Here is a 25,200-nt window from a genome sequence, read left to right on the forward strand (position 1 = left end):
TGATGTACTTCTTACTCTTCTACAGCCCTAGCTCTCCTCACAGTCCTAGGTGTCAGGGTTAGCAATGTAGTCCCGACCTTACAGCCAAACCGTGGCTACTTGTCAGGTCCTGCTAGGAATCCCCTTCACTACAGCAATGCTATGCGGCCAGAAGTAGGTGCCAGGTCCTACTAGGTACCCCTTCCCTCCCCTAAATCCAAAGCTCCATCCATAGGCCTAGAGAAAAAGTAATGGGACTTCACAGCCTGGTGAGGATTCCTGCAGGTCTGCCTGCTCACATGATTGTTTTCATATGTGCATTGTGCATGCATGTATTTGTTTGTTTATATGTGAGAACCTAGTGTTTGGTGTGGGGGAAGGGGTACTTAGCAGATCCTAAAACCTAACCATGTTTTTGTATATGGAACCTTGGTTGAAAAGGGTAGAGATAAATACCAGAACCTGTCACTTGCCTTATATGAATATGGGGTGCTGTGTCATGGGTGTTTTCCTATAGGTGAGGGGGTTCCTAGCGGGATGTAATACCTAGCCCTTTGTGTGGGACTGTAACTGTATGGCCATGGATCTCTAGGAGGACATGATACCTAGTTGTGTAAGAGGAATATTGGTAGTAGGGATGAGTAGACTTGAGAGAAGCTGATACCTAGTCCTATTTGGAAGGCTTTGGCTGCAAAGCAGTTAGAAATATAACAAGACCTACCACCTCACTCTGTGTGTGTGAGTGTGTGTGTGTGTGTGTGTGTGTGTGTGTAGATTAGTGTGTGTGTAGATTAGTGTGTGTAGATGCGTGTGTGTAGATGAGTGTAGCAAAACCAGACTAAGAGCTATGTGTCCAGAGGAGCTTTGTCTGTAGTGGAGGAAATGCTGTATGGGTCAGCATAGCATGTCTGTGGTTGTCCTTGCTCTAGGGGAGGGTATACCTAACAGGACAATGACTTAGTTGTATGTTCATGAGAGAGAGAGAGAGAGAGAGAGAGAGAGAGAGAGAGAGAGAGAGGGAGGGAGGGAGGGAGGGAGGGAGGGAGGGAGGGAGGGAGGGAGGGAGGGAGGAGAGAGAGAGAGAGAGAGAGAGAGAGAGAGAGAGAGAGAGAGAGAGAGAGAGAGAGAGAGAGAGCTCACAAGACCTAGAAGAACATGTGAGGTTTTTGTTGTGTGGGTGATACCTCTACCTCACAAAACTTGGCACCTAGCAGCGATATTTCATCTTAGTTTGTGTTTGGGGTATGGAAGCTGAACATCAGGATTTCGGGTTATAGAGTTACAGGCCAGGTCACTGGAATCCCAAAAATGAGGCACTGGACTCAACAATTTTAATCAAAACTCAGGATAAGAGGGGTCAGACCCCGGGGTGCAGCGTCCTCCCGGATGCAGCTCTGGTCTAGGCTGCAGCAAGCGTGTGTGGAGTCTGTGCAGAGCGGGTCCAGGGCAGCCTGACAGCTGCAGCCATGGGGAAGGCGGTGAAGACCGAGTGGGAGGGGCGGGGCCGTGGGGGCGGGGACACGAAACCGGAAGCACCGGTTGGAGGAGGTTGTTTACCATTGGTCAGGTGCGGAGGAAGTGCATAAGTAGGAAGGGGTTAGAGAAGTGATGTAGCGGAAGTTGGCAGGTATCATACTGAGGCTTGGTTAGTTGGGCGGGGGAAACAAAACAGGTGTCGGTTCCCTATCATTGCCCGGGGGCCTGCGCGGTGGGAACCGCGCGCTGCAGACCCGGGTGCGGGGGACACGGCGGGCGCCACGGGGCCCTGGAGACTCCGGAGCCGCAGTGTCCGCGCGGGGCGGGCGGCCTGGGAAAGTCAGCGTCAGCAGCAGCGCAGTGGCGGGAACCGCAGCCCGGCGGCCCTGGAACCTCCCAGGTCAGAGGAGCCGCGGGGCTGGGACCCAGGAGGGGAGGGGACAAGGTGTGCGAGCGGTTTCTCTGCTCTTCATCGGGAAGCCGGCTCCCAAATTCTGATGTGGGTGTCTTCCCTTGTTGGAAATTTTAGATAATATGAACTGGACTAATGCTGATTTTTTTCATTGATTTTTCTGATTTCCAAAATATTCTTGCAAGAATACTGTGGTAGAAGATTTGAATTTATCTCTTGATATTTGCAAACGCGTTTCTCTTTGCTATGATGGATAGGAAAGAGTTCTTGAAATTCACGTTCATCGTGTTAACTTCCCTGTTAAACGTTTCACTTACCTGTTCAAGAGAATTGGCATATTGACCTGGGGAATTGCCAATCTCCGGAGACCTTTTAGATACTACTCATGAAAGGAATGCTTGCAGATTTGACTGAGTCCGATATGTTTTCGAGGTCCACAGTTAATGGTTGTAAACAAAAAAGTAAACACTTTATCCATCATTAATTTTTCATTCGCTACATATGCATTCTGTAATGTGTATACAGCATTCTGAAAAGTGTCTTTGCCAAGCTGAGTGTCACAGGCCTTGAATACCAGCACTCAGGAGGCAGCAGCAGGAAGATCTGAGTAAGTTTTAGGCCACCCTGGTGTACATAGTTAGTTCCAGGACTTCCATAGTTATATTGGGAGACCCTGTCTCAAAAAAAAAAAAAAAAACTAAAACAGAAAATGAAACGTGTCTTCTTGTTCTGAGTTCTAAATGTTGCACCTAGAGTCTGTGAAGCACAGTATATTGTTTGAGGCTATCATATCACAATGTGTCCTGTTAGAAAAAAATGTTATGAGCCAGGTGGTGTTGGCACAGGCCTTTAATCCCGGCTTTTGGGAAGCAGAGGCAGGTGGATCTCAGAGTTCAATGCCAGCCTGGTCTACAAGATTCTACAAGAGCAAGTTTCAGGACAGTAGGGACTACACAAAGAAATCCTGTCTTTAAAACAACAAAAGAGAGAGAGAGAAAAATGAAATAGCATTATAGTATAGGATATTATTATAATTCATTTTTTAATTAAAATCATCATTCCTTTACATCAGAAAAAAATGTCTGCAATTAGTCTTTTGTCTCCTTATTTCCAGAAAACCACTCTGTCTGTGGACAAATGACAAAACTGATAGTTTTTGATTCTTAAGTTAGCTTTGTTTGAGGTGTGAACTCACGCATTGCTCTTTCTTACTCAAAATTCACCATGTAGACCAAGCTGGACTGGAACTTACAGAGTTCCACCCGCATCTGCCTCCCCAGTGCTAGGATTAAAGGTGTGCACCAACACAACTCTTCAATCCATTGTGTTTTACTTTGTGATTTGTTGATAGCCAGTGTTTGACTGTGGACTTCTCCCAGGAGGAGGGGCAATGCCTGGACCCTGCCCTGAGGGCTTTGTACAGAGAGTGGATATTACAGAGTTGCAGCAGTCTGGTTTCTGTGGGTGAGAATGGTTTGCTTATAGTCTCCCTTGCTGCCCCCAGGGTTTCTTGACAAATTACTTGGCAAGTGTGTGAGCTTTGTGTGAATGAGTCTCACAGAGTAAAGTGAAATCCCCAGAAGAACAAAAAAAAAAAACCCTACATGAAGTGTTCTCTCTTCTTCCTGTGTCCCTCTGGGAGGTGTAAAATTAGGGTTTTGGACCATGATTAATTCAGAACCTCACTACTATATAACATCCCCATTCCAATCGTTTAGTTCCATCTACCTCTGAGATTTGACAGAGCTGTGTTCAAAAGTGGGATTACAGAGATGCTAACTGAGAGTGCTTTCTAAGTATTTTCACTATTCTTACACTGCCTGACAATTGGGGAATCCTGTGTTACGTTTTCTCTTTACTGTGCATAGTGTTTTCTGAAGATTCTCTTTCTCATGTGCAGGGCTCACTGATCACCCAGACCTGCTCGCCTGTGCAGCAGAACAAAGGGACCTGGAAAGAGAGAGGAGACAGTAACTAAGGATCCAGGTATGGAGGAGGGGTTGGTGAAGGAGAGGAAAGGGGGTCAAGTGATGTGGAAATGAGACAGGAAATCAGTTTGGCCACATTGTGTTGTGTTTCACTAGAAAGAAGTCTGGAAACTTGCACTGAGAAAAGTCTCCTTAGGATTATCTTCTTGTAGGTCTGAGAAGAGATTCTTAGGAAGAATTGACACTAGGAGGCAAATAAAATTTTATTTAACTATGCATGTGAGTGATGCTGTTCTTATTCATTCACATCACTGATCACGTCATCATACTGTTTTCATTGTTTATCATGTCTGTGATTTTAATATATTGTAAAATGATGAAAATCAATATCCTAGATTTGTATATTTTCACAGTTTTGGAGCTTTGATGTTCTAGCACATTCTCTACCGTTTATGGCTTACTTCTCCATTGCTGAAAATAATGCCAACAGGGTTTTGAAATAATCTTGAAGTATATTTGCAGACCCTTAATTCTGTCTACACTGTCTTCTCATGGCTATCTCCTATTGTCTGTGGTCAGGACAGTTCCAAGTGGCTTCCGCTGCTATAATTATAACACACTGTGAGATCACCTCTGAGTTTGATCCTCTTAATATTTTCTCTCTTTCTGCTCTTCCTTGGTACTTTCAGTAAAATATGCAAATAGCATTGTAATAGGAATTGCTTGGTGTCTTAGACAGACCTCCTCCTAGGTTGTCTTCTCGTGTTTGACGAGAATATGAGGCAATGTGCCAGTTTTCACATGTTTATGTATTCTCCTGTTTTCTGTCTGCTGTGGTTGTCTGTCTTCCAGCTTTTGTGACATGCACCCATGTTGATCAAAGAACTTCTAATTTGCTAACACTCTTTTTTTAATTTTTATTTTTAAATTTAAATTAGAAACAAGGTTGCTTCACGTGTCGATCCCAGGTCCCTCTCCCTTTCCCTCCCCTCCTTCCATACCCTCCCACCAACACCCCCCCCAATATCCCCTCATTTCTCCAGGGAGATTGAGGCCCTCCATGAGGGTGTCCATAGTCTGTCATTTGTATGCCAGGGATAAATACTGATCTACTACCCAAGGCCCAATAGATTGCCTAAGCCTCCTCACTAACACCCACATTCAGGGGGTCTTGATCGGTCCCATGCTGGATTCCCAGGCATCAGTCTGGGATTCAAGAGCTAACCCTTGTCAGGTCAGCTGTTTCTGGGGGTTAAACCAGCCCAGTCTTAACCCCTTTGCTCATCAGTCCTCCCTCTCTGTCACTGGGTTCCTTGAGTTCAGCTGTGGGAGTCTTTTTTTTTTTTTAACAGACTTAATTCACTTTATTTTTCTTGTATAAAAACTCTTATGTGGTGGCTACAGCTTGTATCCTGGTTTCTCTGAACCTCTGAGACTCTGGTGTGGATTTTCATAGATAGTGAGTTCCTGATAAGGAGATTTAGTGGACATAGTCTCTTTCCAGGGGTCAGGGGCCAGGTTGATGTAGGTCTTGGAGATGCCTTCAAAGGTGGCCTTGGCAAACTTGCCCAGGGTGGCAGTGCCACCCCTGGCTGATGTGTAGCAGTCATCAATATGAGGCATCACCCAAAGCTTCTCTGGCCCTGGAGCAGAGACAGTGCCTGTGCCTCTGGGAGCAGAGATGAGAGCCACCAACACCGAGCCACAGCAGCCTGTCACCTTCATGGAACAGTGTGGGGCCTGCCAGTCTTGTTCCCCCACTAGCCTCTTCATACAGGGACAATGGAAAGCTTGGCCAAGATGATGGACCCTAAGACATCAATGGCTACCTCCATGGAGCACTTAACACCAGGACCAACATGATCATTGCTGTCCCCAGTAGTGGCAAAAGCCTTGAACCTGGTCTGCTGCTCAGCCCGGGTCTGGTTCTGCATGGCATGATCTTTCAAGCTCATCCTTTAGGGACGTGCCCGGGGAAAATGTCAGTAATCTCAGAAACCTTAATGGCAGGGAGAACAGGTAGATCTCCTCCAGGGACTTCATCTTCGAGTCCTTTACCACTTGGCTTGGTGAAGAGTGTCCACTTGTCTTCAGCATTTGTCGTGATTTTTCTGTCACTATCTTAATAGTGATCATCAGTCTTCTTTACCTCTGTCCTTATTGGTGATATTAAAAAAAAAAAATCCTACTTTCTCAGCTTGTTGTATATTTGCGTAGAAAATATATGTTTTAATCTCAGCTGTCATTTTTCCCTTTTATGAATGCTAAGTATGTTTACATCACTTGCTTAGGGGATATTATCTATTGCCATTTCAGGAAATTAGGGAAAGAAATGCATATTGTTTAGGAACATCATGAGTGTGGATGCTGACTGGGGAGATTTGGAATGTCTGTATATTAAATTTACTGTATCTCATGACCTACAATGTGGAAGTTTTTAACATGTACATATTGACCATCTCAGCTGTTGTTGAGCATGGTGTGTTCAATTCATTTCCTTATTTGTAAATTATATTATCATTTGCTTCCTTTCTATTCCTTTATTGTGTTTTGTCCATTGCACTATAAATAGATAGCTAACAAAAATAATTGCTGCATAGGATATCTCTTCACATTTTTAGTTATTACTTTTCCCTGGATTTTTTTTTTTTACACAGTACTATTTTTATGTTCCTGCTCTTATATCAAGTGTTACCCCTTTGGGATTGAACACCTGGTTTTATTATTTTTTGGGTGTTTCCATGTGGTTTAATATTGTTCTCTAATAGCTTTCAGTATTAATTTTTGCACTTTCTTTTTGATGCCTTACTATGAAAGGACCGCAAGCCATCTGTTCCTTGTTCCTGAAAGAGAAGTCAAAGAAGAGAAACAGTAAGAAATGGCTGATTCTGCAGTTAATCTGTCCCAGGTCAGTGGCTATTTCCCCCTTTTTTGTAGAAGTGTTATAGTTTGAGACATCAGAAGTCTTTGATATTCTGATTTTTTCAACTTTATTATGAAAAATGTTGAAGAAATAAACAGAAAAACCACACTGAAATTAACCAGACCCAAAGACTGTATAGTTCAGTGTGCTTTTATATAGTTAGAGTGGCCATTGGGAACAGAAGCTCTGTAGCCTCACATTTGATTTTATAGTTTCAGTATTCAATGTATTTTGATGTACTTATCTACCATCAAAAACCAAGAAACCTGTGACAGAATCAGAACTAAGAAAGCAATTAGCTTTACATCCTTTTTCATAACTGGTGTGCATTACCTGCATTCAGTCCAGCCTCCAACTCCTATTGTTTAACCCTTCTTGTTCTCTTTTCTCCATATTCTGCTGTGCCCACGTGTCTGTTGTTTCCAGAAACACATTTTAATACTAGATTCTCCATATGTGGAAAAATGTGGTCTCTTCTCTCTGCTACTGCATGACGTCTCTTATAATCACACATTTTGATTCCATGCATTCTCCTGCAAGTTTTTATTACACTTTTCTCTTAAGCTAATAGTATTCCATTTTATGTGTGTACCATTCTCATTGTCCGTTCATTGGGGATAGACAAGTAGGTTGATTCCAGTTCTTTGCTAATATGAGTACTGCAGCATTAAGCATGAGATGTAAATATCTCTATAGGAGGTGTAGTGTTCTCTGGGCATATGCCCAGGTGTGAAAGAGGTGGGCCTCACTTAGTTATATCTTTAATTTTTTAATAATCTTCGACTGAATTCCATTTTTGTAATGAATAAGGCTTCCTTTTGGTGTGGCCTACGAGAAAAGTGTATTCTCTAACAGCCAGGACACCAACCCAAGGGTTGGACTGTTCTTTACCTACGTTCAGTGTGCTGTGAGGAAGGTGACATCACGCGAAAGAGATAGCATCTAAAGTCCTTCAGACTGGCTCACACAGGAACGGGGTAACATATGAAGTTGCTCAGTCTGGGCATAGCTGGAGTCATGCCTGTTATTTCTAATTTTTCAACAGTTTTGTGGTGTAGCTCAAGCTAACTGCTTTTCCTTGGCCCTCTTAATCTGCTTGCCTGCTCCTGTTTGCATATAAACATTTACATAAGAGACTTATGGTCTCTGCAGATGGCACACATTTCTTTCGAGAGCGGAAGAGCTGCCTGGCCATCAGATAATAAACTGTTGAGGCTTTAATATCTGGTGTTCATTCCCTTATTGGGTTCTGGCCTTAATTGGGTTCTGGTTCGGGATTCAGTCCCTTATATTTGGAAGTCCCACTGAGTTCCCTATACCTTGAGATAAATGCACATGACCCTAGGACCTTCTGACATTATGGAAGCCAGTTGGTCAGGGGAGATCTCTGGAGAGATATTCCTCTGCCCTGGCCCTCCAAACCTTTTAGGCATTCTGGTAATTTTCTGGAGTTTAAGTTTCTGGGGTACAGCAGGCTAGACACAGCCATACTCTGCCTATTTGGGTGTCCTTGGAGATGTCCAGAGTACTCTTGGTCTGTTGTTGTCTTTTGTGAACTCATCTGCCTTTTTAAATTAGCCTTTGTAGACTCGCTCTGTGTGTGTGTGTGTGTGTGTGTGTGTGTGTGTGTGTGTGTGTGTGTGTGTTTAAGTTCCTCTATCTCAAATATGGGGCAGAAGCAGAGCTCTTGTCTGACCCCATTAGAATGTATGTTAGGAAACTTTTCTACCTTTAGGGCCAGGGCCACAAGTTTATATCCAAAAGGGCCATGCTTGAGAACATTATGTGAAGTAGAATGGCCTAGTTTTGGTATAAATTGGCCTCCACAAGGATCCTTTGATTTGGGTCTGGATTTTAAACTCAGTGCCTGTTGCTTACAGAGTCATCCTGATCAGATACCTGGGCAGATCTCTTAGAAACTCCCCTTTCATGGCTGAGAAAGTGCCGAACCTCCTATTCCATTCTCTCCATAATACCAGGGCCCTGACCACCCACCTTCAAGAGGATCCTGCACCTCTGCTACCTGGGGCTCCTACATCTCATGTTTCCTCCCAATCTGGTTCCTTGCACTACCGCTGGGGTTCTCTTTCTTTCCCCTCCCCCTCGCTTGTAAGAGGCACCAGCAGCTGCACAGCTCTGGGCTGCTAAAGAGAAAGCACCCCAAAGCCCACAACCTTTTATGGTTTTATGTTCCCTTTTCTACCACCTACCTTTAAAATTGAGAACAACAGAACCCTGATGATGGGGGATGTCCTGCTGTATATATATTTTTTCTCTTATTAGTTGTTGGGGAAAAAAAAAACACTATTTGGCCAATAGAGGCAGGAAGATAGGCAGGACTAGGAGACAAGGAGAATTCTGGGAAAGGTAGGCAGAGAGACCACGAAGGGACACCATGGAGGGACTGGGAGGATAGGACGTGCCAGGCGTTCTCTGGTAAGATGAGGCCATGTAGAAATACATAGACTAGTAGTTACAGGTTAGTAATTAAGGCAGAGCTAGCCAATAAGAAGCCCTAGCCATTGGCCAGTAGTTTTATAATTAATATAATATCCCTGTGCTTATTTGGAGCTGAAGTGGCGGGATCTGGCGGGACAAGAATCTCAGCAGCACCCTCTTTCTCTGAGAACCCTCAGGACCTCATCTCTTTCTTTCCTACCCACAAACCCACCCAGGAAGATTGCCAGCAACCCTTGCAAGGTCCTGTTTATTTCAGAGGAGGCAGGTTGGATCTATATTGAGGCTCACAAGTATTTCCTGGGACAGGATGGATTGCCTAATACCAAAATTACTGAGTTTGAACTTAAGTCTGTTGGAAACTTCAGTGTATGTATCACCCTCAAAGCTCAGGAGAGGTATAGAGGATGAATGAAACCTTAAAAGAGATTCTTCCCAAATTGATGGTTGAGACAGGTGATAACTGGGTAAGTCTTCTCCCATTCCCCCTGTTAAGTGCTATGGACTCCCTTTGAGACTGTGTCTGGAAAGCCTCTCCGCATTATTCCAGAGTTATAATCAGACCACCTGGAAAGAGTCACTAACCAAGAACTTCAAATTCTTGCAGGCACTCCAGGCAGTCTTGCCCAACGTCTGTGAGACTGTCAAAGAGGACCAGCTACACTCCCAGAAGAGACGCCCACTAGATGAACCAGAGATACAACCTGTTGACTGGGTTTGGGTCAAGAAATATGTGGCCCAGCAGCTAGGAGGAAAGTGTACTGGATTGTTCCAGGTGATCTTGACCACACCTACTGCCACTAAAGTAGCTGACAAGTCTTACTGGATTTAGCAGAATCATCTAAAGCCGACAAAACCTGAGCTTGTCCCCCAGGAATGGGTGGTAAGGCCACTGGGACCTACAAAGATGCAATTAACGAGGCAGGGAAAAGGCCCATGATAATGCTTGTCTTTCTCCTGATCCTCCTCTCCCTCCGCTTAGGAGCTCATGTACCCACCTATCACGACTAGAGACTCACCTGAATCTCTGATGGAAAGATTTTAGGCAGTACCACCTCCTCATGCCAGACTCCTTCTCTGACTATAAATCTCTGTGACCTAGTAGAAGATTATGCACACACCACAGGGTTACAACACATGACGAAGTGTGAAAATTTTAAGAGATATGCTGTTTTACCCTGGCCCCTCATATAGAACACCCCCTGTGAGGGGGAGGGGAATAATGCACTGTGGGGGATGGGGATGTGAGACAGTAGCTTCCTGGGTTAAACCCAAAGATACTCTTGGCTACGATTACACATTTTGTCAGCTACAGGAAAAAGTTTCTTGACTGTTATTGTTGGCCAAATATGGGAGCCAGGGAAAACATGGGGCCTCTGGCTATATGTTTTAGGATCGGACAGTGACAATGGTCTCAACCCAAGCAACCAAAATTGTCAATGGGCATCAATAAGGTTATCAGCCCAGTAATCCATCTTGGGTGCCCTCACCCAAGAGAGGACCGGCCACCTCCCACTATGAACCTACTTGTTGCCGGGCCGTGGTGGCGCATGCCTTTAATCCCAGCACTCTGGAGGCAGAGGCAGGCGGATCTCTGTGAGTTCGAGGCCAGGCTGTACCAACAGTCTCCAAAACAATACAGAGAAACCCTGTCTCGTAAAAACAAAAAAACAAAACAAACAAAAAAAAAAAAACATGGAACCTACTTGTTAAGACATCTAAAGAAAGCTATATCTTAAAATTCTTGACAGTACCTTCAAGGTCCTCAGTGGAACTGAATCTTATGCTACTGCTGACTGCTGGCTTTGCACTAAGTCTTGGCCTCCATACTATGTAGGCGTAGCCATCCTTTCTTCTCAGGGAAGCCAGACTTCTGATATCAGAAAAATCACTATTGATGAGCTGAAACCCCAGCAATGCCCATGGGCCAAGCATCTCCCTCGTTAATGCAAGGAGAATTCAAAGGAAAAGGTACCCTGTTTTCACTCAAAATATTTATTATAGCTCCAGCAACTCAGCATATGAGGGATTTTGTAATTGGAGTGTCTTGGTTTCTAGTTCAGATGCAGGACATCTTTAATGTTGTAGTCCCTCCCCAAGGGTTCTGGTTCACATGTAAGACAGGGTTGAAACCATCTGTCAACCTAGTCATTCATACTGGTTTCTACCCCAGACCTGTGCACCCTGTGGACTTATTTCCCCAGGTCTGCTACTGTGCCCTGACTCAGTGCTGTTGGAGGTCTTTCTATTCAGAAGTTCTTGTCCATCCCAGTTTCCTCATGGATATTCCCTATATTTTCTAGGTTTCTGTGATTTTTTTTAAGATTTGTTTTTTATGTATACAGTGTTCTACCTGTATGTATCCCAGCAGGCCAGAAGAGGACACCAGATCTCATTATAGATGGTTGTCAGCCACTATGTGGTTGCCGGGAATTGAACTGAGGACCTCTGGATGAGCAACCATTTCTCTTAACCCCTGAGCCATCTTTCTAGCCCCAGGGTCTGGTTTTAAATTAGGTTTTTGATCCATTTTGAATGCGAAAATTAAGGATCTTAATTTCATTCTCCTGCTGGATCTAGTTTTGCAAGCATGATTTGTTGAAAAAGACCTTTTTTTTTTTTTTTCTGTTTTAAGAGTGATGACACTCAGGTAATGACTTTATTTTTTAGTTAACATAACCAGCCCACAGTACAGCAAAATCACAAAGTACAAATTCAAGAAAGGGAATGCCTTTACTAAGTCACAAAACTTTGGCAAATTAATATAGTACACATTAATACAATAAAATATTCCTTTTCCTGGAGTTATATATTACCTCAGTGCTAACTTTCACTCCATAAATATCATGTAAATACCGCATCCAAATACTGGTTTCCAAGAGGGCAAGTAAATTAATGTCACTTGAAATGATGCAGTTTCTCTTTTTAAAGGGAGTTCCTCAGGCAAGTGTTTCCAGTTCACAGCAGTGGGCAGCTGTGTGGACTTGAGGGCAGCTGCCTTTTGTTCTGGCCAGTCCACACCCAGACAGTATTCCAGTTCCTGACAGGCTCTGAGAGTCTACCCTAGGAGACTTGAGATCAATATCAACTTCTTCTAAGTACTTAAAACAATAACAACAAGCCCGTGACTTGTTCACGTGAACACAAGACTCTCCAGTCACTTCCCTCAAGCTTTTCCACCTCAGATGATCACTTTGATTTAGAAGCTCCCCATTTTTCTTTTGAATAAAAGTGACAGCCTTACCACAGCGCAGTAAAATTAATAGGAACCTCTACCTAAAGCAGCTGTAAATAATGATGTCAACTTGAAGAGTCCTGGGGGCCCTGTAGCTGCACATCAGTCTCCATGGTTAGTTTTCCACCGATGCTGGCGCAGCCACCGTTGGTGTCCTTATGCTTCTTCTGGGTGTTCAGTGTATGTGTCGACCCATTCCATCGCTTCTTAGCTAGCCTTTGTTAGCGGTGGAAGATAATGGTGGTTGCCATGAATTCTTGAAGGTAGCTGCTGAGGCTGGCCCCTTTCACAGAGATGATGGCTTCCTGGGTGAGGACAGTTATCTCTGGGTCCTGGTGGTGTGGCTTGTAGGTGAACCCCTAGTCCACTGAGCCCATATTTGTAAATGAGACGCTGGTGGACTTGACCTCCATTGTGTTCATTACCGGGTCAACCACAAAATGCTCCTGCACGTTTTCGTTCTTGCTGTACTGATAAGAGACTTCACAATGGAAGGCAGGCCACACTCTGTGCTCAGGAGTCTGGCTATGAAGCTTTCAGAGGGAGGGCTCAACATGTCTATCCGACATATCTGTCCAACATGTCAATGCCAATCATGCTTCGGTTCATGGGGTTTGGGTAGTTCTGCATTGTAACCATGGTAACCATTTCCTGCAAGTGATCAAAGACATACTCCGAAGTCCAGATCTTCATGGTGCTCACTGCCTGTCCTGTCCTGCAGCGTCCCAGGACCATGAGGCACATAGGTTCACCTGCCCTGGCCGGCTGAAAAGACCATATTTTTCTAATGTATCTTTTTCCTCCTTTGCCAAATATGAAGTAGGAATGGATTAATGACTCTCGGGGATCTATCACATTCTGTTATACTACAGTAGTGCAGATTTTCTCTTGAGCCATTTTCTGAACTACACTGTATTTGCAAAGCTCTAAAAAAAATGACCATATTCCTCAGAGAATTTTATATATTCATTGACTGACAGGAAATCTATGTCACTTATGAATGCATCCACACTCACTACAGTTATGTGTACATGCTGAGCTGCAACATAAATATTATTTAATGTGTTTGGACTTCCATCAATTTTTATAACTCTTTGCAAGTCAAGTCTTCAAAACTTCTGAAATTGTTATTTGTCTAAGTCAGCTTCTGCATATTTTTAGAAAATTTTGTATTATATCAAATGTGGTTGATGGTGATTTTTCTATCTGCTTGGTAGTGGCCCAATATTCTCATAAAATTGATTCCATATACTACTTGATTTTATATGTTAAAGTTAAAATTCACAGTATACAGTGTTGTTATGTTCCTTTTTGCTATAGTTAAAAAAAAAACCCTTTAACTATGTAGTTAATCATAAATTTTCCCTTCTACCCCTTTACTTTTTAATGGTGTGACATTGGACTTAGAGTCTAGAGTCTAAACATATGAACTATGTATGTTACAATGGAGTCATGTAAGACCCTACAACAGACAAGATGATTCAATGTCAGTATTTTAGCATGAACTTCAGGCACAACATTCCAAAGCACATTTCCTCATAAATTGTTCTTCTGAGACATGTCCTATGTGATCCTTTGCAACTTAGCCCATCATCCATAACAGATAGATGAGCATGTCCAGACCTTAAATGTGTGTTTTTTCATGTATATTGTTGTGAGACTGTTGTGTCATTCTGTTTTCACCAAGTTAGAAAACCCATTACAGGGTAACTATATTAGAAATCATCTGTTTGAGTAATTGTCTTCAGTCATCTGCATCCCTAATCTCCTTAAGTCTCCTAATGTACAAGAAAGCACTCTGTCCAGTAGAAACACAAACTGTACTTTTTGTTTCAGGGTCTGCTGACATTCAGGGATGTGTCTGTGGACTTCTCTCAAGAGGAGTGGCAATTCCTGGATTCTTCTCAGAGGACTTTGTATGTTAATGTGATGTTGGAGAATTACAATAACCTGCTCTATGTGGGTAAGAACATTTTGCTTGTAGAATTCCTAACTCAGTCTTTGTACTAACTTTATAGGTTGTGAACTCTCTGCTTGGCTGTCTTAGAAACAGCAGGAGACAAGGAATGCTTGGTAGTAGAAAAGAACTTTCTCTTGGTGTTTTTTCCTATCTCTTCTCCATTTTATAGGTGTCATGCATCCTTCATTTTGGTTACAAGATGCATTCAGAAACCCAGTAGCATATAATATTTCCACTCATATCTTAAAGCTCCATGTCTGTCACGGCACTTGACATTTTTTTAGTTGTGAGGAAAAGTCAAGATAGGCAAACTGAAAAGTCCCCCTAAATATGCTGAAGATTCTGACAGGAAATATCAATTGGGAAATTGTTCCTATATTTCTCTATTGTGTGTTCTCTTTATGCTCTCTGAGCATAGTACTATGTTAGATGCCTGTATTCTTTCTAAAAATTCTAGCATGCATCATGGGCCGCCTCATAGAACACATGGGTTATTGCTTGCAAGGTAGGCCTGGTCACCTGTGTGTAGCAAATGAGATGGCCCTGGCATGTGGAGAGGAGAGAGTGGCCGCAACCAAGGTGAGCTAGTGAATGAGCAGGACAACCATGATGGCCTCAAGTGAAAGAGTAAGAAAGCAGTAACAATGCTTTTTCCATACTCAATTCCACTTGAAAAGCTTCCTGACAAATGAACTTAGTATAGTGTCCTGGCCCAGGGATGCATCCTGCCCGTTGTAATTATTAGAAGATGTGTTTTATTGCGCCTAAGTTATGGTGATTTAATACTAGTACAAAATGAAATTTTACTTGACTATTCTGGTATCAGATTGGAATAATTTTATAAATCTCCAAGTCTAGCAGGAGTAAATGAAGTAGGATTATTCCTTGCATGTATGTCAATGGTGGATAGAAATTAGCAATAGCTTCTCACGATGACCCTGCTGCTAATGATCAAAAGCAGTGGTTCTCAACCTTGGTAAGTACAACCCCTTAATAGAGTTCCTTATGTTTTGTTGACTCCCAGTCATAAAATTGGTTTTGGGGGCTTTTTGTTGCTAATTCTTTTTTGGAGGGGGTGTGGTTCGAGGCAGGGTTTCTCTATGACTCTGGAGGCTGTCCTGGAACTAGTTCTTGAAGACCAGGCTGGTCTCGAACTCACAGAGATCCTCCTGCCTCTGCCACCCGAATGCTGGGATTAAAGGCGTGCGCCACCACCGCCCGGCCATTTTTGCTAATTCTTGACTGTAGCATTGCTACTAAGTGATACCTCCGTTCCTAAGACCATTAGAAATAATGTACTTTCAGACAGTCATGATCTACAGGTTGGGAACCACTGATTTAGAGCTTCTGATGTAATATTTGCTTTGCATCTTTTACTTTTGAAGGATCTAACATGTTATTTAAGAAAAAAAATAAGCCGGGCATTGGTGGCCCATGTCTTTAATCCTAGCACTTGGGAGGCAGAGGCAGGCAGATCTCTGTGAGTACGAAGCCAGCCTGATCTATGGAGCGAGTTTCAGGACAACGTCCAAAGCAATGCAGAGAAACCCTGTCTCAAAAAAACAAAAGAAAAAAATATAAACTCTTTGATGCTTTTCAATAAGCCTTTAATCTTCAAAGGAATTGGGTATTCTGAACTATAATCTTCATTGCAGTACATTAGTAAGAAGTAAACACTGTAAACCTGGGATTGAATTAAACTCTTCTTAATTTCTGAGAAAAGATATTTAACAATAGCAACATATATTCTAAATATAATCAGTCAGTAACCTCCCCCAAGCCAATTAATGATTCCTCAGTTATCTGCTTCAACTTCCTTGAAGGCTATTCCTCTGTTTTTGTGAGAATCCATAAATTACAGTAATGAAAAAAGTTGACTGTTGTAAGCTCTATTCTAAATAGTTGCTACTTGCCTTATCATAAGAGAGAACTTAGGGAGAGAGTTGTGTATCAAATGTTTAATCTTGGAACAAGCCCTGTTAATCTTAACTGTACTCATTTTCAGAGAATTACTGCATATGTGATCCTGTCCATCACCATGTGAAGACTGAAAAGGAGTCTTGTCAGTGGAATGACCTTGACAAAGTGCTTCATGACCCCTGCACATGTGCACTTCATAGAACAAGTGAATCTACAGAAAACTCTAATGACTACACATGCAGTAATCACAGGGATGCCTCTGTTGACTCATCAAACCCAGACAGACATGAAAGCATGCACACTGGAGAAGAACCTTGTCAATCTAAAGACTGTGAGAAATCTGTAAATTTGTGTTCCAACATTACTCAAGATCACAGAGTCTACACTGCAGAGAAAGAACACAGGCAGGGAGAATATGATAACTATTTTGTGTCTACAAACAATCTTGTGCAACAGCCAATCCACATTGGAGAGAAACCACACCAATGTGAAAAATGTGGGAAATACTTCAGTACTGCCTTAAGCCTCACTGTACATCAGAGAGTTCATACTGGAGAGAAACCTTATAAATGTGAGGACTGTGACAAATGCTTTACTGTGAAGTCAACTCTTACAAAGCATCAACGAATTCATACTGGAAAGAAACCCTACAAGTGTAATGTTTGTGACAAATCCTTTACCCAGTGCTCAAGTCTGAAAACACATCAAAGACTTCATACTGGAGAGAGACCTTACAAATGCGGAGAATGTGGAAAGTCATTTCATCAGTCCTCAGCACTTAAAAGCCATCAGAACATGCACACAGGAGAGAAGCCTTACAAGTGTAAGGAATGTGACAAATCTTTTGCCCACTATTCTAACTTCAGGAGACATCAGAAAATTCATACCGCCGAGAAACATTGTAGGTGTCAAGAATGTGGCAAAGTCTTTCATTGGCTTTCACACTTAAGAAGACATTACAGACTCCATACTGGAGAGAAGCCTTACAAATGCAGTGAGTGTGACACTTCCTTTACCCACTATTCATCATTTAGAAGACATCAGAAAACTCATTCTCTAGAGGAATTGTATGAATGTAAAGAATGTGGTAAGTCCTTTCTTGACTTATCACATCTTAAAAGGCATTACAGAATCCATACTGGTGAGAAGCCTTACAAATGTGAGGTATGTGACAAATCCTTTACGTTGAACTCAACCCTTAGAAGGCATCATAAAATTCACACTGGGGAGAAACCTTACAAGTGTGAGGTGTGTGACAAATCCTTTACTGTGACCTCAAATCTTAGAAGTCATCAGAAAATTCATACTGGAGAAAAACTTTACAAATGTAGGCAGTGTGGCAAATCCTTTACCCAGGACTCGTATCTGAAAACACACCAGAGAATCCATACCGGGGAGAGACCTTACAGATGCAGAGATTGTGGAAAGTCATTTCATCAGTTGTCAGCACTTAAACGCCATCAGAAAATGCATACTGGAGAGAAACCTTACAAATGCAGGGAATGTGGCAAATCTTTTACCCAGGACTCACATCTTAGAACTCATCAGAGAGTTCATACTGGAGAGAGACCTTACAGATGTAGTGAATGTGACAGATGTTTTACTGAGTGCTCAACTCTTAGACAACATCAGAAAATTCATACCGGAGAGAAACCGTACAAATGTATGGAATGTGACAAGTCCTTTTCCCGTAACTCACATCTTAGAATACATCAGAAAATTCATACTTGCTAGGGACCTTAAATTTCAAGGAATGTGACATGTCCTTTATCCCTATTTTGAATCTTAGAAGACATCAGAAAATTCAAATTGAAGAAAAAAAAATACCATTGCAAATAATGTGACATAGCTTTATCTGGAATTTTCTGCTTAGAAATCACAATAATAGAAACAAAGATACAAAACTTGTGAATGTCTTTAATGAAGGTCTAAATCTTAAAAATATTGCACAGGGTTTATAGGAAAATAGAATTATATGGGAAGTTTTTCTGTTTTTGTTTCTTTCATTTTGTTTTGTTTTTTGTATTGTTGCACTGTATGTATTTCTGTGTAACATGTATGCCAGGTGCCTGAAGAAGCCAAAAAAGATCATCAAATGCCCTAAAGCTGGGTTAACAGAAAATTGTGACCTGCTATATATGTTTTGAATTGAACCCCAGTTTTCTGGAAAGTAGCCAGTGCTCCTAATCACTAAGCCATATCTCCAAACCCTTGGAAAAGCTGTAATAAAAACAATTATTGTGTTCAACATCTAAAAATTCATAATAATGGTTGATGTGGTGGGCAAACCTTTTATCCTGGCACTAAGGAGGCAAAGGCAAGAAGATCTCTGTGTCAGAAGCCATCCTGGTCTATACACTGATTTCCTGGACAGCTGGGACTACATAAACACTGTCTAAACAACAAAAAATCATAATGAAGACAAAATGTAGTAACATTAAAAAATATGACAAAGCCAGAGGGTTTTGCTATACATTGCACAATTCATAGGTCTGAGAAATCATTTGAAGGTATACCATATATAATCCCCCATGTGTGAAATTCCATCCTTGGAATGCATTCAATTTGATAAACATTTTCCCCAGTGTTGAAATTGCCCACATAATAGTAAATTCACCATAAAAGAAAATTCTCTCCTAAAGTCTCATTTTTTCTTGACCTTCAAATGTTTCCTTCAAGAGTCCAGACTTACCTTTGTGGGTATTTTCTAGAGGAGACTGCTTGAACAAGGGTTTAAGCCAATAGAAAGTTGTTTTTATTAGTCACCCCTGACTACACTGGGTGTTCAAGATCCCAGTGTAGCACCTAACCTTTCTCAGGGTGACCTCTTAAGCACAAAAACTGTGTTCTGGGTTAACCTACTTCACTTAACAAGAACAGTTAGACAGATGCAGAACTTAGAAGCTAAAAGGCAAGGTTTGTACATTTTGAGACTTTCCCAGAATTATATGAACTTTGATGGATCAGTCCTTTGTTGTAGTATGTGGCAGGTGGTGGTGTCTGCAAGCTGAGTTTTACAGCCTGAATGGCACGTCCATCATGGAATCATTTGTGGTAAGGTCTGGGGACCTACCAAAGTTGGGGCCCTGTTACACTTACTAATAGCAAGAGAGTGAAAAACTATAAAGAGATAGGCAGTGGATGTGTTAATATGTGCATGTTTATACACAGCTTACAGAACCCCAAAAGGCTAAGATTGTGGTGGTGCATGTCTTTAATCCCAGGACTCTGGAACTAAAAGACTGAACTCTGAGAAACCCTGTCTCAAAAAACAAAACAACAAAGAAACCCCCAAGGACATAAAGAAATTCACTTTGAAGTACTAAAGAAAAATGTGGAAGTATCCGCTCTACTCTAAAAAAAAAAAAAGTATATATATATATCTCCCTAATAGCTACTGGACTCTCCTGGAATGAAAGTAAATGCTTTATAGACAAAAAAAAAAAAAAAAACTGCTAGAACCAACTTATTCATCATCCTCTTCCTCATCCTCTTCATCCTGCTCCTCATCTTCCTTTCCTTGCTCTTTTCCGCCTTGACCACACCCCTTTTCGCTGCATCGGGTCGTCCTTTACCTCTGTAAGCAACAATATCCTTCCCGTGCTTCTTCAGCTTGCAGCCTTCTTTCCGTAGGGCTGCTTGTCATCTGCGGCAGTGCTGGTCCGCATCTCCCCCAGTCTCTTTGCAACATCGCAACATCACCAACGTGCAAGCCAGGGTGTTCTCCTTTGATTTTTGGGCGATACTCAGAACAGAACGAGAAGGCGTCCAAAGGAGCCCTTTTGGGTGCACTTGGGTCCTTGAACTTCTTTTCGGTCTTCCCTTTGGGGAGACGTAGGTTTTCATCTCTGTTTCATAAGGAGCCTTGTCAGCCTTTGCCATGTCTTCAAATTCCCCTTTAGCAGACATGGTCTTCCACCTTTCTGAGCACCTCTTGGAGAACTCCGATAAGTTGATAGAAGCATCCAGGTGCTTCTTGTGTTCCCCCCAGCAAGTTTGCACAAGGAATGCCTGTGCTTCTTAGGATCTCCTTCGCCCATGTTTAATTGATTTTCGTCCTCGAGGCACAGAGTCGCCCAGTGCCTGTCTGGCTCACGCTTGCCCTGGTGCTGTCGCTATGGAGCTCAATGTACTGCAATGGTTGTGTCAGTTGTCAGGTTTTTTTTTTTTAATAGTAGTCTCTGTTTCAAAGAAAAGCTTCCTTAATGAGAAGTTATGAGTACACTTAATCTGTGGGTACAAAGAAAAATGTTTAGATTTCTATGAGGGAGTGTGCAGGTTTATTAAGTGGTGATTAAAGATTCTCCAAGACTCATGGCCTCACCAGCACCGAGTAGGTAATGAAGTTAACGAAGTTTCCAGTACCAGCCATGTTTCCCTTCTTTAAAGAGGGTCTTAAGTCCAATTAGAGAACTGTTGGTTACCACCAAGGTGTGTTTACCACTACTGCACCCGTAAGGCTATCATGCCATGCTGATCTTTGATGTGGATCATAAGCATCATAGTTGGACTGTTGCTTGCCTCCCTCCTCTAGAAGCCTGCGTTGTGCTTCTGGTAGCATAAATGTTATTCATCAGGGATGAGTTTGCTTTATTTTGAGACAGAGTCTCTCTGTGTATTGCCAGCTCTCCTAGACTTACTGTGTAGACCAGGCTGGCACAGAGCCCAGACTTAACTTTGATCCCACCTCCTGAGTGCTGGGTTTAAGGCTTGCATGACCTTGCCCAACTCTACACAACTCTTTGTTTTCACATCTTGAAAATTACCCAAGGTAACTGCATAACGTACATAATAGACAGGAGTAACCAAGTGGACCGTATTTCTTCTGACATTAAAGACTTCTTTCCACTTAAATGGAAACTCTCACTGAGATTTATCTGCCTCCAGGTACATACAACATATCAAGTTAAGACAGCATAAAGTAAATAATGTAAATAAGATTACAAGTAGAAATAAGATTGAAGCAGTTATAAAATGCCGCTTAAGACAACTCCAGAACCAGATGGACAGGGTTCGATCAGAACTTCAAAGAAACACTAATAGGAAAGTGGCTTAAAAATCCTTGTTAGCACAAAAAAATGAAGACTTCCCGACTTAGTATTACCTTATACTAAACAAAACATTGATACAACATATATGAACCTCCTACCCCTCTACCATCCTGGACCACAACTGCAAAAAAAAAAATCTATTGTGTTCATTTCCATTCATTTAGCTTTGAGACCCACTGAGACTGACAAGGGCCATCTATGAGAATACGGGTTTGGAGGTGTGTGTTGGGTCCTGCTGGGCTCAGCAGAGGACTGCAGCTAAAGACAGTGATTCTCCTCCTACAATCTATCCATAGACAGCATTTGAGAGTTAAGGGTGGGGCCCTGTGAGCCTTTCCCTTTCCTAGACTGACTGTGTCTAGTGTGAGGTCAGTGCAGGTCAGTACCGTTGCTGTTGGTTACTGATCACAGCAGCTGTGTGGAGTCCAAAGAATGACATGTCTGAGCCCGTCCTGCTCTTTCCCTTCTTACTCCCTTTCCTCCTCTTCCTCAGTGTTCCCAGAGCCAAAGATAGATGGTGTAAATGACTTTTTTAGACCTAGGACCACATACTTTACTTATTTTCTGCATCTGGGACAGCCATGATTTTCTGCACTCGCCACTGCATTAAAAAATTATTTCCTATAGTTTATCTGAAAGAACCTTTAGCAGGAATCACCGAAGACAAACCATTTCTGAGTTACTAAAATGAGACGACCCCCATCTAGTGGTGAGAACCGTACAGCGCGGGATGAACTCAGCCCTGGGCTCTTAGCAAAGGGCTGATCACGGACTTCTGGAGACACTGTTTTCTTTTCAAAATGCATGTTCCTTAAATTCCCCCCCCCGGGAAAGTTGCAGTATTTGGTTTGTGCGTGCCATGTTTGTGTTGGTGATGGGACGCTGGCATCTGAATTTAGCCTGTTATCATTTGGTGTAAGAAGTAGCCCTGGAGTCTGGTAGTCAAGTCAGGGTTAGGCTGCCTGTCTTTTCTCTGAAGGTTTCAGAACTCACTGTGGGGTCAGACCCCGAGGTGCAGCGTCCTCCCGAATGCAGCTCTGGTCTAGGCTGCAGCAAGCGTGTGTGGAGTCTGTGCAGAGCGGGTCCAGGGCAGCCTGACAGCTGCAGCTGTGGGGAAGGCGACGGAGACCGAGTGGGAGGGGCGGGGCCGTGGGGCGGGGGCGGGGGAAGCACGCACACTCGCCCGGAAACGGGTTGGTGGAGTTTGTTGGCTATTGGTCAGGTATAGGGGACGTGCGTAAGTGGGAGGGATAAGAGGAGTGACGTTTCGGAAGCTGGGAAGTCGCGTTAATGAGGCCCGGCAAGTTGGACTGCGGAGCCGCAGCCAACAGTGACTAGTGTCCGTTCCCTGTCGTTGACCCGGGTCCCTCACTGTGGGAGCCGCGCGCTGCAGACCCGGGTGCGGGGGACTCGGCGGGCGCCGCGGGGACCTGGAGACTCCGGAGCCGCAGTGTCCGCGCGGGGCGGGCGGCCTGGGAAAGTCAGCGTCAGCAGCAGCGCAGTGGCGGGAACCGCAGCCCGGCGGCCCTGGAACCTCCCAGGTCAGAGGAGCCGCGGGGCTGGGACCCGGGAGGGAGGGGACCGGGGTGCGAGCGGTTTCTCTGAGGCTCATCGGGAAGCCTGCTCCCAAATTCTGATGTGGGTGTCTTCCCTTGTCGGAAATTTTAGATCGTATGAACTGGACCATTCCTGATATTTTGTTTTGTTTTTTATTCCTCTTCTGATTGCCAAACATTCTCATAAAAACAACCTACTAGAATGTTTGAATTTATGTGTTGATGCTTGCAAACACGGTTCTCTTTGCTGTGATGATACTAACAAAGCTCTTGAAATTGACATCGTCCCTGCTAACTTCTGTATTATACCTAGGACTTAGCATCCCGGGAGAGCTTTTAGATATTAGTCGTGAGAGGGAGTGTAAGGGTTTTGTTTGTTTTTTGAGAGCAAGAGCATCTTTGCAGTCAGGTGTGACGGGATACAAGAAAGACACACCATTCAGCAAACCTCATGCAAGATCGCAGTAAGTTGGAGGCCAGCCTGGTCTCCAGAGTGAGTTCCAGTATATCCAGAGCTACAGAGCTACATGGTGAGACTCTGTCTCGGAAAAAAAAAAAAGAAAGAAAGAAATGTGGTTTCTTGTGCTGAGTTCTTAATGTTGCAGTTTAGAAGCTGGAAAAACACAGTAAGCTGTTTGAAGGTATTAGCTTATAGTGTGTTCATAGTTAGCAAGGGCATTCATTATGAACCTGGTGGTGGTGGCGGCACATGTCCTTAATCCAGAGGCAGAGAGACAGGTGGATCTTGGAGTTCCTTGCCATCCTGGTCTACAAAGTTAGTTTAAGAACAGTCTGGGCTGCACAGAGGAACCCTATCTCGGGGGAAAAAGAAAGAGAGGAAGGAGAAGGAGAGAGGAGAGGGAAGGACAAAATGAAATGGTGTTTTAATATAGGATAATAAAGAAAGCATCTTTTGAATAAATATGATCATTCATCTATATCAGAAAAATGCTTGCAATAGTCTTTTGTCTCCTTGCTTGCAGAAAACCAGAGTGGACACATGACCAAACTGTTAATTTTGCATTCTTACGTTTGCTTTGTTTGACGTGTGAACTCACTGTGTTGCTCTGACTGGCCATGTAGACCAAGCTGGACTGGAACTAACAGAATCCCACCCACATCTGTCTCCCTGATGCTAGGATTAAAGGTGTGCACCGACAAAACTCTTCAAACTAGTGTTTTCATTTGTGGTCTGTTGACAGACAGTGGTGTGACTGTGGACTCCTCCCAGGAGGAGGGGCAGTGGATGGACCCTGCTCAGAGGCTGGATGTTGCAGAATTACAGCAGTCTGGTTTCTGGGTGAGAATACTTGCTTGTCGTCTCCCTTGCTCCTCCTCAGGGTTTCTTGGCTAATTACTCTGCAGGTGTGTGTTCCTCGAGGGGCCCATCATGTGTGGTCTGTGATAAATTCACTAAGTCATTTGTGTATGATATTGTCGATTGTCATTGCAATCATTCAGTTCCATTTCTGCTCCTGAGTTTTAACCGAGCTGTGACTGAGATTGGGATTCAAATCATGATTGCTGAAAATGCTTTGTAAAAGTTTTCAGTATTCTGCCAGAGTCCAACTGCCTTCTGAAACCAAGTGTGGTTCATTCCACCAATACACTTATCACATTTATAGGAGTCATGCTTCTGAGCTCCATTTATTTATAAGGACAAGCGCTTCTGATCTTCATGAAGTGTCTGTACACGCTGTATTTGGTCTTTTCTTGATCTCAATAGTATGGCCCCTAAATTTTTATGGGGTCAATCTAATTATTGACTTGTAGTCCTACTATTTATAAATGTCAAAGTAAAGGTCAAAATTTCAATTTTCTGGACTAGAGAGAAAAACTCACAGATGTAATTAGAAGGAAAAAAATCAATCCATGATATTGCTGTCTAGTTTGTAAAATTCTACAGCCAATTTCTTTACTAAAGTCAATAAATTTTCTAGTCCAATCATACAGACTGAGAACTGGATACACATACATGATTTTCTTTTAATCATTGTGATATTCCAGCTTAAACACGTTAAATTAAAATATTTTTGACATTTAAAAAAAGTTTTCAGTATTCTGACCCTGCATGACAATTAGGGAATCGTTTGTAGATTCCTGTCTTCACCTACTGAGCACAGTACTGTGTGAGAAATCCAGGGGCTTCCTGAACAATCTCTTTCTCATGTGCAGGGCTCACTGATCACCTAGACCTGCTCACCTGTGCAGCAGAACAAAGGGACCTGGAAGGAGAGAGGAGACAGATGCTAAGAATCCAGGTGTGGGGGAGGGATTGGTGAAGGGATGGCAAGGGCTTCAAG

General features: G+C 42.9%; 2 protein-coding genes and 2 pseudogenes across 3 annotated transcripts in view; 2 read left to right on the forward strand and 2 right to left on the reverse strand.

The window, feature by feature from the left end:
• The first annotated feature begins 1,608 nt into the window (after window positions 1-1,608).
• Window positions 1,609-18,538, forward strand: LOC110339459 (zinc finger protein 54-like). The gene is made up of 6 exons (XM_040733904.1): window positions 1,609-1,855; window positions 3,768-3,853; window positions 6,613-6,703; window positions 9,783-9,950; window positions 14,247-14,373; window positions 16,376-18,538. The coding sequence occupies exons 3-6, from the start codon at window positions 6,674-6,676 to the stop codon at window positions 18,022-18,024; spliced, it is 1,974 nt and encodes a 657-aa protein (XP_040589838.1). The 5' UTR covers window positions 1,609-1,855; window positions 3,768-3,853; window positions 6,613-6,673; the 3' UTR covers window positions 18,025-18,538.
• On the reverse strand, window positions 11,890-14,250 carry LOC106022601 (annotated as a pseudogene).
• A 484-nt stretch (window positions 18,539-19,022) lies between the features above and the next one.
• LOC110339461 lies at window positions 19,023-22,591 on the reverse strand (annotated as a pseudogene).
• Window positions 22,592-22,613: 22 nt separating this feature from the next.
• The window catches only part of LOC101844785 (zinc finger protein 54-like), a 1,121,204-nt gene continuing 1,118,617 nt past the window's right edge, over window positions 22,614-25,200 (forward strand). Inside the window, exons 1-2 of one of the 2 annotated variants that reach the window (XM_040733909.1) lie at window positions 22,614-22,882; window positions 24,100-24,197. In XM_040733909.1, the coding sequence (XP_040589843.1) occupies window positions 24,166-24,197 (32 nt within the window). In that variant the 5' untranslated portion in view covers window positions 22,614-22,882; window positions 24,100-24,165. The remainder of the gene's footprint in view (window positions 22,883-24,099; window positions 24,198-25,200) is intronic. The other variant, XM_040733908.1, reaches the window with a different exon arrangement.

Source organism: Mesocricetus auratus, unplaced genomic scaffold (genome assembly GCF_017639785.1).
Source record: "Mesocricetus auratus isolate SY011 unplaced genomic scaffold, BCM_Maur_2.0 Super-Scaffold_100037, whole genome shotgun sequence".
NCBI lineage: Eukaryota > Metazoa > Chordata > Mammalia > Rodentia > Cricetidae > Mesocricetus > Mesocricetus auratus.